Source organism: Chiloscyllium plagiosum, unplaced genomic scaffold (genome assembly GCF_037043375.1).
Source record: "Chiloscyllium plagiosum isolate Xiang-an unplaced genomic scaffold, Cpla_swu_hap1 HiC_scaffold_17, whole genome shotgun sequence".
Classification (NCBI taxonomy): Eukaryota; Metazoa; Chordata; class Chondrichthyes; order Orectolobiformes; family Hemiscylliidae; genus Chiloscyllium; species Chiloscyllium plagiosum.
The window spans coordinates 34,010,796-34,023,767 of NW_028270155.1; the positions used below are offsets into that span (position 1 = coordinate 34,010,796).

Here is a 12,972-nt window from a genome sequence, read left to right on the forward strand (position 1 = left end):
TTCAATAATTCATGACAGCCAACTACAATTGCAGTCACATTTCGGATAATTAGTTTTACACAAGAACAAACCTAACTTAAACTTCAATATATAAGAGAAATGAATCAACTTAAAACTTTTCAGGAATTCATCATTACGCAAATCTTGGATTTGCTACTGTGTTATTGGATATTGAAAATGGCTGCCAAATTCTGGTCTTCATGGTATGTATTTTCAGTGCTTTTGGCATCTTGTGTGTGGAATGCAACTGTATTTTTTGTGGCCATAATATCACTAAAGTCACCAAAGCCAGAACCACAAAGTATTATTTCTGGAACTCAGGGCATAACTGCCAGATTTTGAATATGCTATATGGCTAATTGTACAAGAAATGCCTCTTTGGATTTGTGAACTGATATTATGTCAGCATGTTGTTGGTTCATATAAGGATTGTGCATAAAAACTCTCAAAATCCTATTTAAGAAAGTCAAAAAGACACTAGAAACAGTGCAGAGGATGTTCACTTGATGATTCCTGGAATGAAAGGGTTTTCATAAGAGCAAAGGTTGGTCAGGTTGGATTTCTAGCCATTGGAGTTTCAAAGAATGAGAATTGATCTTATTGAAGCATGCAAGGTACTGAAGAAAACTGACAGGGTGAATGCTGTGAAAATGTTTCCGCTTGTTGGAGAAACTCAAACTTGGAAAGCAAGGGGAACAAAGTAAGGGGTCTCCCTTGAAATAGAGACGAGGAGGATAATTTTCTCTTAAGGTTGAAACGTTGTGGCCATCTTCTGCAGCAAGAGTCACTAGGTATTTTTAAAGGAAGTAGAAAATGGATTCTCGACTTATACAGGAGTCAAGGCTTGCAGAGATGGCTGGAAAAGGGACTTCAGACCACAACCAGATTAGCCAGGAATTTACCAAATGCTAGAGCAGGCTTGAAGGCTGAATGGCATTCTCCTGTTCTTAGTTTTTATGTTCATTCATCTGTATTAAAAATAGTATCGATCAATACAAGTTTCTGGTACTCATGAACTTTGGCTTGATGAATTTGTTCTGGCTGCCATTCTTTTAAAATTGATTGTTTTGGTTTCAAATTAGAGATAAATGCGAGGGGTTGCATTTTGGGAAAGCAAATCTTAGCAGGAATTATACACTTAATGGTAAGGTCCTAGGAAGTGCTGCTGAACAAAGAGATCTTGGAGTGCAGGTTCATAGCTCCTTGAAAGTGGAATCGCAGGTAGATAGGATAGTGAAGAAGGCATTTGGTATGCTTTCCTTTATTGGTCAGAGTATTGAGTACAGGAGTTAGGAGGTCATGTTGCAGCTGTACAGGACTTTGGTTAGGCCACTGTTGGAATATTGCATGCAATTCTGATCTCCTTCCTATCGGAAAGATTATATTACTTTCAGTGTGGAAACAGGCCCTTCAGCCCAACAAATCCACACCGACCCTCCGAAGAGCAACTCACCCAGACCCATCCCCCTACATTTACCCTTCACCTAACACTACGGGCAATTTAGCATGGCCAATTCACCTAACCTGCACATTTTTTTTGGACTGTGGGAGGAAACCAGAGTACCCGGAGGAAACCCACGCAGACACGGGGAAAATGTGCAAACAGTTGCCTGAGGTTGGAATTGAACCTGGGTCTCTGGTGCTGTGAGGCAGCAGTACTAACCACTGTGCTACTGTGCCGCCCATAATATAAGGCTTATTTTTAGATTAGATTAGAATCCCTACAGTGTGGAAACAGGCCCTTTGGCCCAACAAGTCCACACCGACCCTCCGAAGAGTAACCCACCCAACCCACTCCTTTATATTTACCCCTGACTAATCCAAAAATCCACCTAACATGATGGGCAATTTAGCATGGCCAATTCACCTAACCTGCACACCTTTGGATTGTGGGGGGAAACCGGAGCACCCGGGGGAAACCCACGGAGACACGGGGAGAATGTGCAAACTCCACACAGACAGTTGCCCGAGGCGGGATTTGAACCCGGGTCCCTGGCGCTGTGAGGCAGCAGTGCCAACCACTGAATCACCATGCCGCCCCTTAAAGTTGTTGTGAAACTTGAAAGTGTTCTGAAAAGATTTACAAGGATGTTGCCAGGGTTGGAGGATTTGACTATAGAGAGAGGCTGAACAGGCTGGGGCTGTTTGCCCTGGAGTGTCGGAGGCTGATTTGTGACCTTAGGAAGGTTTACAAAATTGAGGAGCATGGATAGGGTAAACAGGCAAAGTCTTTTCCCTGGGGTTGGGGAATCTAGAACTAGAGGGCATAGGGTTAGTGCGAGAGGGGAAAGATATAAAAGATACCTAAGGGGCTTCTTTTTCACACAGAGGGTGGTATGTGTATAGAATGAGCTGCCAGAGGAAGTGGTGGAGTCTGGTACAATTGCAACATTTAAAAGGCATTTGGATGGGTATATGAATAGGAAGGGTTTGGAGGGATATGGGCCAGGTGCCGGCAGGTGGGACTAGATTGGGTTGGGATATCTGGTCGGCATGGATGGGTTGGGCCGAAGGATCTGTTTCCATGCTGTACATCTCTATGACTCTATAATATCAAATTGAAGCACATGGCTCCTTCAAGTGTATATATCCCAGCAATGATGTTTTGGTTTAATTAAAGTCCACTTTTGTCTCACTATTTGAAGTCTTCCATATTATTTTATTTGTCAAATTAGTTTCCAGTCCAGCACCTTGTAACCTGATCGTACACCTAAAATATTTCAAAACGAGATTTGCTGTATTAAAATAAATTATCCTTAGATGTAAATTTACTTACCACTATGACTACGAACATGAATTTCCAGGGAACTGGCACTGGGACAGCTTTTGTTGCATTGTGGGAAGGGACAGATGCGCTCATGTGGAGAAGGATCCTTGAGCTTTTCCTCTGTAGGAGTGGATGTAGATTTTTGCCGGCTAGCACAGTAATACATCAGGTGAGCTTGTAGGTTTCTTTCACTTCGATACCAAATCCCACAGGATTTACAAGGAAAGATGTCCTCTGGAGCAATCAAATTTAAAATAAATATTTTTAGGAGTTACAAACATGACTTCAACAAGTTACCAAAATTACTTTTGATTTTTTTTTAATGATGAGGAACTTTATCTTGTTGGTCTAGACCACAAAGAAGACAATGTGCAGGTAATCTAATCCAGACATCAATTAACAATACATTATGTTGCAATTAGAGAAAAAGCTATCCCGTGATGATCCTCCTCTGGATCCCCTCTTTATGTGGAGTAGCACCTATCATTCACTTAGTCTTTTATCACAGTGACATGGCTATGGTGGTCAACTCAAGACCTACAGGGGCGATTATCAATGCGAACCAATGACTCACTACAGTACTGCCACAGACCTTCAGATATAGATTTAATTTACCCCTCAATGATGAAGCTCATTGGAAATTTTATAGATATTTTAAATACAGAACAAGGGGACTATTAATCGATAATCACTTAAGAATATACTGATGCCATTCGTACTTCGAAATGTCGTATTGCATGAGGTGTGAAATTAATAGATTTGTTTTATAGGTCATATATAAAATTACTAAAACTGAAGGAATGAAAATGATAAGAATGATAGAGTAAAAATCCACCCATCTGTTCTAAAAAGGATAGTATCTCATGTCGGATAGGATTGCATGGATCTTCAGTTAATGTTGCATCCAGCACATTCGCTCGGGTTGCTGAGAGGTGATCTAATTGGCTACATCAACTCTCATTTGTACAATGTAGGAGACCAGTCCAGTCTGTGCTTCAGACATGGTTGGTACCCACTTCTCACTTGTGGTGTAACTCCTCACCAATATCTCTTGACCTTTTTGGAAAACTGTTTGGTCTTGTTCTCTCATTGGAAAACTGATTCAGTTCTTTCCTGTCAACAATGTTATTTGTCATGAGTGGTTTCAGCAAATCGAATGGATTGTGTTCCCTTATGTTAATGGAAATTTGGATAGCAATCTTTGTTCTTGAGTTACCTTTAATGAATGTTTCATTGTCTGAACAAACATTTCAGCCCAACCATTTGTGGCTGGGATTTAAGGAGCTGGTCAGATATGTTGAATTCTTAAGAGATTGTGACCATCATCACTAACTAGCTGTTCTAGATAATCAAACCTTGCAAAGATGGCCTCCAATCTAATAACGGTTTTCTCTGAAGATGCCATCTTCATGATGGCAACTTCAGGCCATTTAGTCTGTGTGTCAACCACTGTGAAAAACATTCTCCCTTCAAATGGTAGCCAATATGGATTCTTTGCCAAGGAGTATCTGGCCGTACCCATGGCTATAATGGAGCTAACAGAGTAGGCTGTGAAGTCTTGTGCATGCTGCCCATATTCTTGCCCTCGCAATTTTGGAGTTGAGCTCTGGTCACCAAAATACTTCTGGCTATCTCCACATCATTTATTCGGACAATGCCGCACTGACCTTTGTGCAGTTGATTTAACACACTTTTCATTTGCTGTGGTGAAATGACAACCTTCATTCCCCATAGGAGACGTCCTACTTGTACAGATTATTCTAGCTTTTGTATAACACACGCCGTCAGATTTGGGGTTGATCCTGTGATCTTGCCACAAAGTACCATATTCATCATTTTTGATTTGATCAGATTATTTCTAGTGTTCTTAACGTGACCTGCCATTACTAGAATGTTCTGTACTTGTTTGAAGTGGAGACTGCCTACATGAGACCTGTTTGGTAATCAACTCATTCAGCAAAGATAATCGTGAGAGCCCTCAGCTTTCCTATATAAGTTGGAATGCTGATATTAAACTGTATAACTGTGAGCTGACAGCAACAATGTCTGCATCTGCACATGGCTCACTGCTACAGAAGGCATCCCTGTGTGAGGCCAAATATTGTGGTCAATAGTCTGTGGTCTATCAGTAGGGTAAATTCCCGGCCATGCAGTTATTGGTAAATCATCTAATGACAAAAATGATTCCTAGAACTTAGTTCTCTGCTCGTCTATAGTTCGTTTCTGCTTTGTTGAACAATCTTCATGCAAAAGCAATTGGTTTATCCTCACCATTGGATCATATGTGAGAAATGACTGCTCCTACTCCATACATGATGCATCGCACATTATTTGCAATTATTATGGGTCAAGACAACTGACTTTAATAAAGCCTCATTTGCTTGTGTGAAAAATCCTTTACATTGATCTTTCCATTTCCAATTCTTATTTTGGCATAATAAATCGTGCAACAACTTGGGAATGGTTGCAAGATTCGGGATAAACCAGCCATAGTAATTTAGCAAGCCCAAAAATGATTTTGATTGGTTGATATTATGTGCTGGTGCCTCAGTAATGTTTTTACTTTTGAAGGTGACTTGTGGACTCCATTAACAATAATGACAGGTCTAAATATTCGGTGGAACATTTGAAAAATTCACATTTGTCTTTTCTCATCATTAGGGGATGATTTCAAGTCTCTGCAAAGCAGCATCTAAATTGAGGAGATGCCCATTTTAGTTGTCCCTGTGGCTAAAATATCATCTCAGTAACACTGGACTCTTTCCAGTCCACTTAAAATCTGATCCATGGCACAATGGAATAACGTTGGTGCAGATGTGATTCTCATTGGACGGCTCTTATATTTGACTAGGTCTTTATGTATTACAATTGTCAAGTATTTCTGAGATTCAGGCTTGATTAAGGTCATTTTTACTTAAAAGCTCACCTATAGCTATTCCAGCAAAGGCAAACGATAGTGCTTAGCACACAGTACCGGATTAATAGTGACCTTAAAATCATCACAGATGCATTTACAGGTTCAAAGACTTCTGTCTTGATCAGCCTCTCTAAATCTGCCTTGAACTTTGGTCTAATTGCATAAGGCACTGATTGAGCCTTGCAACATTTTGCTTGATTCTCACCTTTGATCTTCCATTTGACAGAGATATTTTCCATGCTTCCCAGATCCCCATTGAAAACAATGGCATATTTCGTTAGAATTTGTGATAGATCAGTCCCAGAAACTGGCAAGCTATTTACTTCAGCCTACTTGAGTTTGATTTTCTTCAAATATGTTCTTCCCAATAAAGTTGGAAACTTTTGACAACATTTAAGGACAAATCTTTAGACTGACTACATAACTGAACATTCACATTGATACAAGCCCTTAAGGGCACAACTTTGACTGCATATGTTCTTAGTCCAATTTGCCTTACAATATGACTCAGTTGTTTCGGATATATACTTTCAAGTATCAGTAAAACTGCTGCTTTGGTCGCCACCTCCACGCTTACCGATTTACTGTTCACTAAAGGAATGACAATATTAGTTGCCCAATAATAGCAAGTATGTTTAATAACAGCTCCTCTTCAGACTGAGTCTGGGACTTTCTCATGCCTTTTTTGTAGATTTTCTTCCTACTGTTTGGTTTCTGTACTCCTGTGTTTCCTTTATTCAAATGCAAATTCCAATGTCCTCAGAACATTATGCTCCAGCCTGTTGAGTACTACCTCAATGACATTTGCAATACACTACCATTCCCTGACATTCCAAATTTCATTCAGTTAGCTTAATCATCTCTAGCTAGCAATAAAAAGTCAGAAGAATTTATCATAGTAACGATTACATAGTTTGTTTTCTAGTTATGTAGAACTTACTGTTGACAACTGCCGTGGCTAATATTGCAGCCATGCCTGCTTGTTGAGGAAGAAGCTGGATGTCAGAATGTAACGAAGCAGGGTAGGTGGTTGCTTGCTCTGAACACTCTGCAGGTTCTACTGTCTCTGTCTTAACACTTAGATTTAACACAGGGTAACTGTTACTCTGATGCAAAGGATGAACAATCGCTGTCAAACATTCGCCTTCTGTGATGGGCTTTGTGGTTTTGCACCAGATTTGATCATCTGCAGAGAAAAACAAAATATTTTTGTGAAATACTCCTCAATTGTTCTAACAGTGTCAGAGGTTGGCAATGCACACAGTAGGTTCTATATATCTATGTGTTTGCAGCAGATAGTCTCCTAAAAAGTGAGATACTGAGCATATTTCTTTTCTTTTTCAATCCAGTTGCTAGTTTTGCTCTCTTCGAGTACAGTCATATTAGTAGTGAACATTGCCTTTCTTATCAGAAGTCTCCTTTAGATTTGATTGTGCTCCCACAAGGTTCCTACTTATCTGTACAGATTCAGGGTTAGTTAATAGAACAGCAATCAATTGAAAATGGACCATCATAGATCATGGGCATAATTATTACATGGATCAAAAATCCACATGAACATGAAGCCACCTGAGAGTTTTACTTGGATTCCTTTATCCATTTGTACGAGTACAAAAGATTGAGGCTGCTGCATAATGATGCCTGGTGAGCAGAATTAGCAATGGTTTTGGTGTTAGCTCCCAATATTATATGTACCTGCTATTGCTTTAACATCTGTAACACTTGAATTGATAAGCGCTACCAAAACCATGTACACACATAATAGACTCTACCGGGATATGGAGGTGCAGCATTGACTGACATTATTTTGAATTAAGTACCAGTTTAATGTCCTTAATGGAAAACCAGTTCAATACTTTTAGTGCCAAGTTACTACTTTAGAACAAAGCATCACATACATTCCCTTTCACATTCTAAGTAAACAGTAAATGGAAAGCACATACTAGTTTTAAAAGCAATGTAATTCAAAGAATAGGTACAAAATCCTTCACATGTATAATTCTGCATTGGGATCCATGTTCTTTGAATACAAATTAGATTCTTGAGTCTCATTTATAGAACTGTAAGGATAAAGATAAACCTAGTCTAGCTTTCATGATATTTTGCCAACTTTTAAAATATTAACAGGCCATCTTCCAAAACCTGGAGCACACTGTGCTCTGTAATGTAGGAAGCCAGCCAGGTACCAGTGGTACTCATGTATTGCCAGGGTGTTACCAGTAACAAAGTAGAGGATTCATAAAAAGAACTACTGGCATTGAACTACACAATTAGAATGATATTTATTAACGTTAACCTAGGAAATGTTAGAATATAAAATCTTGTGTATGGTTTTCTGGCACAAAGAAACAAACAACTGCATTGAAGAAACTGTGAAAAAAAACACAAACTCTTAAGTGAAAAGACATGCAACCAATGCTTAATAAGTGGACTCGAATGCAGCTGAATACTATCAGACAGGAAGTCATGAAAGGAATTCATTTCAGGTCAGAAGTAAACAGGCTGTAGCCTTAAGTGCTGGAGCCTGGAGTTTTCAGCATGGAGGTTTGCAGCTATAGTATCAGGATTAAAAATGGGGAATGGCAGCTTTTGCAGTATGTTAACGTGGGAAGAAGGGTATAGAGACATGACTAAAGGGAGGGAATAAGGAGAGGACACTGACAGAACTTTGACATACAGAGGTCGGGGGGAGAGGAAGAAAGTATTAGCTGGAGCAAATGCCTTTATTAAAATATTAACCATCTAAGAAAGATAACTTATATTTGTTACTTGAAAAATCAGCAACATTAAGATCTGCTAAAACACTATAACTATACAACAATATAACTCGATCAGATTACGGATACATTTTGAATTAAGAATAAAAGCCCAATGTATGTTCCATGCAGTACATTGCTTATCTTGGAAATTTATGCAGAAACAAAAATCACTGCCTACATAAATGATGGCAACAGTGGTTAAACAGGACTAGAATGTACACTTTTTGTTCGGGTTTAGAGATTCTATCCAAGCTGGGTGACTGGTGGTTGACGGGAGCAGTACTTTCAATGTGTAATCGCATCTGAGGACAACTCTTTTAGAGGAAGTGGGGCCTGTTGTACAATGTCAAAGAGGTCAGACAGCTGCTGAGACACCAGCTTGAACTATAGATTTTCCAGTCACAGTTGGAGCCATGTGGCTCTAGAGCAAACTCCAGCAGCTTTAAAGTTAAATCCTTCTAGGATCATGTTTCTTCATCTGTGATGCCCCTGATTGACCTAGCAACAACAAACATGAATTGCTTCCAAGTTTTAAGTGAACTAGATAAACAAAAGAGCAATCATATCACAACTATCTATCTCATTGCTAGCACAGAATATCTTTCAGTTATCACTATTAGTGACAGCAGAAAATAGGAGATTATTAAGAACAATTTTTTATGTTGTGCTGGTCAGAGAGTGCACTTGCCTAACATGGGTATGATGAGGGGAAATAAAGTCTTAGGTAGATAATGTTCGATAATTTCCACCACATATAAACAAAAGACATGTATGCCTCTGAGGGAACCACTGCCACATAGCAACATAACCACATCTGTTACAAACCACAAAGGGTTTTTTTTTCTGATAAATCATTATCACACAAATCTACAAGGCATCCCACTACTATCACTACTCAGGCTTGGTGGTTGCACCTTTCATGAAGAGAATATTTTATTTAGGGTTGAGCCAAAATCTTACCAGAAAATGAAAACAACCTAATATCTTTGTAAATCACTTTAGAAACCAAAAATGTACATCATGAAAATAAATTTATACCAGATTTACTTTAAAACGAAACAAATTGTCTTACTGAGTTCTATTTTGTCATTTCACGACATGTATTGCTAGTGTTACTTAGAAACCTATTTCTTTTTCACAATGTATCTATGCAATTTGATTTCATCCAGTGTTGATATTTTGTTTATAATATAGATTTTTGTTACATCAAAATTAGCAAATAATCACCTGTACAGCATGTTTCATGGTTGTGTCTTGCTAGTAAATACACATTGTGTTGTACAGTATGTTTATTTTAATCATGGCTAATTTAGCTTCAGTAAGGATTCCTTTGAGGAGTTCACCCAATCAGATTAGGAACCTTTTCTCCAGCTGACTAAGCACCAGAGGTTATCTACCAGAGTCTAGAAACATAAAAGCCAGTAGAGTAGCAACAATTGGCCACAGTGCAATCATGCATGTGAAAAGAAAGAAAAATAATAATCACCCAAAGTCCTCAGTCATTGGTTCAACCCTGGCAGCCTACATGTGGAGTTGGTGGGGAGTGTGGCGCATAAACTTCTAGACACAGATTTTATCCAGACTCCTGCTGGAGGATATAGCTATGTAACATCAGATAATATAAAATTGAATAGGTCTGTAAGATCTTATAAAATACCCTTTCAACTCTCTGCCAGTAAAACACATTAAAAATTTCTACTTGGACAAATTACCAGATGGTACCCAAGATTCATACCAAAGGAGGAATGGCCATCATCCATAGAGGATCATGAAGAACATGGGGGACGAATACTATTACATGGGCAGCGAGTTGTTAATGCAAGTGACTCAGCAAACCATATGGGGTCAGCAAGCAAGAAGTGTTTGTCTATGGCCAGACCTTCTGGGTTTGAAGGTTCTGACACATATTCAAGTGTCAGCTGGACACTAGTTCACTCACAGCAAATCATGTGTCCATTTCCCCAGATCCCACAACTCCCTTGAAATTGCCACTGAAGAAACAGGAGCTTGGTGAGGACCTCCTTAGAGGACCTCCTTAGAGGGTCATTTGAGAAAGAAGAGGTTCTCTTCTTTGATATCTTAAGAAGGTCAGTGCCCGTGGATCTTAACAGCTCATATGGGTACAGTGGTGAAAGAAAATGGATGACCTGCTGCATTCTGCACCACTGCCCTTGCTGCTAACTTATTCAGTATTCATAGGAACATCTGGTCGCACTATGGCACTGCACAGGCATCTCATAACAGGATAATTGCCTGTACACCTCGTCATATGCATGATGTACACTGACAGGCTGACAGTCACTTTGGTCCCTCAAAGTAATAAGCTTTCATAGACACATTGCTTCCTATCAATGGGGACAACTCACCATGTGCCATAGTTCTTATAACTTATTCGTGGGATATGAACATCACTGACTAGGGCAGCATTTATTGCCCATTCCCAAACGCCTTAGCAAATGTGGTGGGTGAGTTGTGCTCTTGAACAGCAGCCATCCATTTGGTCCAGGTACATCCACAGTGCTGTTACAGAGGTAATTTAAGGATTTTGCCCCAGTGACAATGAAGGACAGCAATATAGTTTGACGTCAGGATGGTGAGTGGTTTAGTTGGGGAACTAGCAATTGGTGGGGCTCACACGGATTTGTTGCCTTCATCCTTGCAGATGCGAGGTGACAGGTTTGAAAAATGCTGTCACAGGAGCCTTGGGGAGTTATTGCAGTACATCTTGGAGACAGTCCATACTACCACCACTGTGCATTGGTGATGAAGAGGCTGAATGTTGAAGGTCAAGGATGTCATGTTAATCACATGGGCTGCTTTGTCCTGGATGATATTAACCTTCTTGAGTGTTATCCAGGACAAAGCAGTGACCCCATTGTCTACAGCAGTTCAAACAAAGGAGTGTCTGAGGCTCAGAGACCCCAGATGATGCCTACTACAAGGATGTACCAGTCGGCAGAGTTCTTCCATTTTTGTTGTGGATTTTGGGGCAGCATCCAGGTATAGTGGGAAGGAGGGTGAGAACAAATACCTTCTCAGAGCACATCAGTGACACAGACATTCAAGATACACCCACCCACAAACTTCTGTAAGTATACATCGACTTGTACTATTCCAAACATCTGTTATAGTTTGGAGAAGGTAATCTGAAGCAACAGTAGTGAAGCATTTTCCACAATTGGAAGTGCTTGATCTCAAACACTGCACCTTGATGACTAGTGATTGCCTCATCCATTATAAAACCAGATATCACATGCAGATTATAGTCAAGGCACTTCAGATCTCTCCAGATGTGGATGTCAATAATGACATTTAGGGAAGAAAACAGAAACAGGGATATCCAATAGAAGCTCCTCATATAAGCTCTTATGGGATAATGGTAGCATGTGTCATATACCTACAAACTCCAGGAAGAAAAAGTGCTTGTGTTCCATGTCTGGGGTTCTCAAATTCAGGCTTGAAAATCTAAGGGTAGGAGGTTGGCAATGACCATATCACACGTCAATCTTCATATCATGGAGCCAAATGGAGAGAATACCTCAAAGCCTCATAGCTCATGGTATTGGAAGCACTGTCAGTGAGGATACTCAGGTATTGCAAGTGTACAAGGTCTCATTGCATTCTGCAGCTTTGCACGGTTAATGAGGGAGTAAGGTACACAGAAGCAGATTAATATGGGATAATTTAAGGAGTAAACTTTCAACTGTGACTCATCTCTTTAATTCATATTAGCACAACTATCCAGAAGAACCTGGTCACAAAGGTATTTCTTGCATTATCGATGCTTCAGCACTAATATTTATGCAAGGTTTGTGCACTTATTATCTTCTTTATAGAGGCATGGTGATCTAGCTTAATCAATGAGGAATGTTGAAAACAGCACACAAAAACCTGACATCTGACTGTGTAAATGAGAGTGCAACATGTACAGAAAATGTTTCTGGCCACTCCATCACCCTGAAAGCCAGTATCTGTTAGGTTGTCTCTAGCTTAATGGAACATTGTCTTGTTTTCTTTACCTCCCTTTATCCTGGCCTGAGAATCCCCAGCAGATTTTCTCCTCAGAGGTTTCTCCTTACTTCTGCTTCTCCTTTGTCAACATATGCCCCCACTTTGCAAGGCACAGCACACCACCATGATGCAGGACAATTTGTCTGACACTGCACCATCTGACCAGTCTAGGCATTGGAATCTCGTTTCTAGGATACCTAAAATCTGCTCTACAATGGCCCTTAAGAAAGCATACACAATGTTGTACCTCTCCTCAGTGTCAGTCTGTGATTTCGGAAAGGTGATTTTAGCCTGGGTTGAGAGGGCATTCCTTGTCACCCAAACCATCTCTATATGGGCCAATGGGTTTTAGAAAAAAAATTGGCACTTGTGAGAGTGGTCCAGAATGTATGAGCCATGGTAGCTCCCTGGACTTTTAATGCCAGACTTACATTATCTGGCTGTTGTGGTCAAATGATTTGAATATGAAGTGATGGAATCCTTTTCTGATAGCTCACGATAGGTCACTCTGCTCATTA

At 39.9% G+C, this 12,972-nt stretch overlaps 1 protein-coding gene across 3 annotated transcripts in view; it reads right to left on the reverse strand.

The window, feature by feature from the left end:
- zfpm1 (zinc finger protein, FOG family member 1) overlaps positions 1 to 12,972 on the reverse strand; it is a 272,580-nt gene that overhangs the window by 19,715 nt on the left and 239,893 nt on the right. For all 3 annotated transcript variants that reach the window (XM_087995823.1, XM_087995822.1, XM_087995824.1), the window contains 2 exons: positions 6,625 to 6,870; positions 2,777 to 3,001 (listed from right to left, as the gene is read on the reverse strand). In XM_087995823.1, coding sequence (XP_087851949.1) covers positions 2,777 to 3,001; positions 6,625 to 6,870 — 471 coding nt within the window. The remainder of the gene's footprint in view (positions 1 to 2,776; positions 3,002 to 6,624; positions 6,871 to 12,972) is intronic.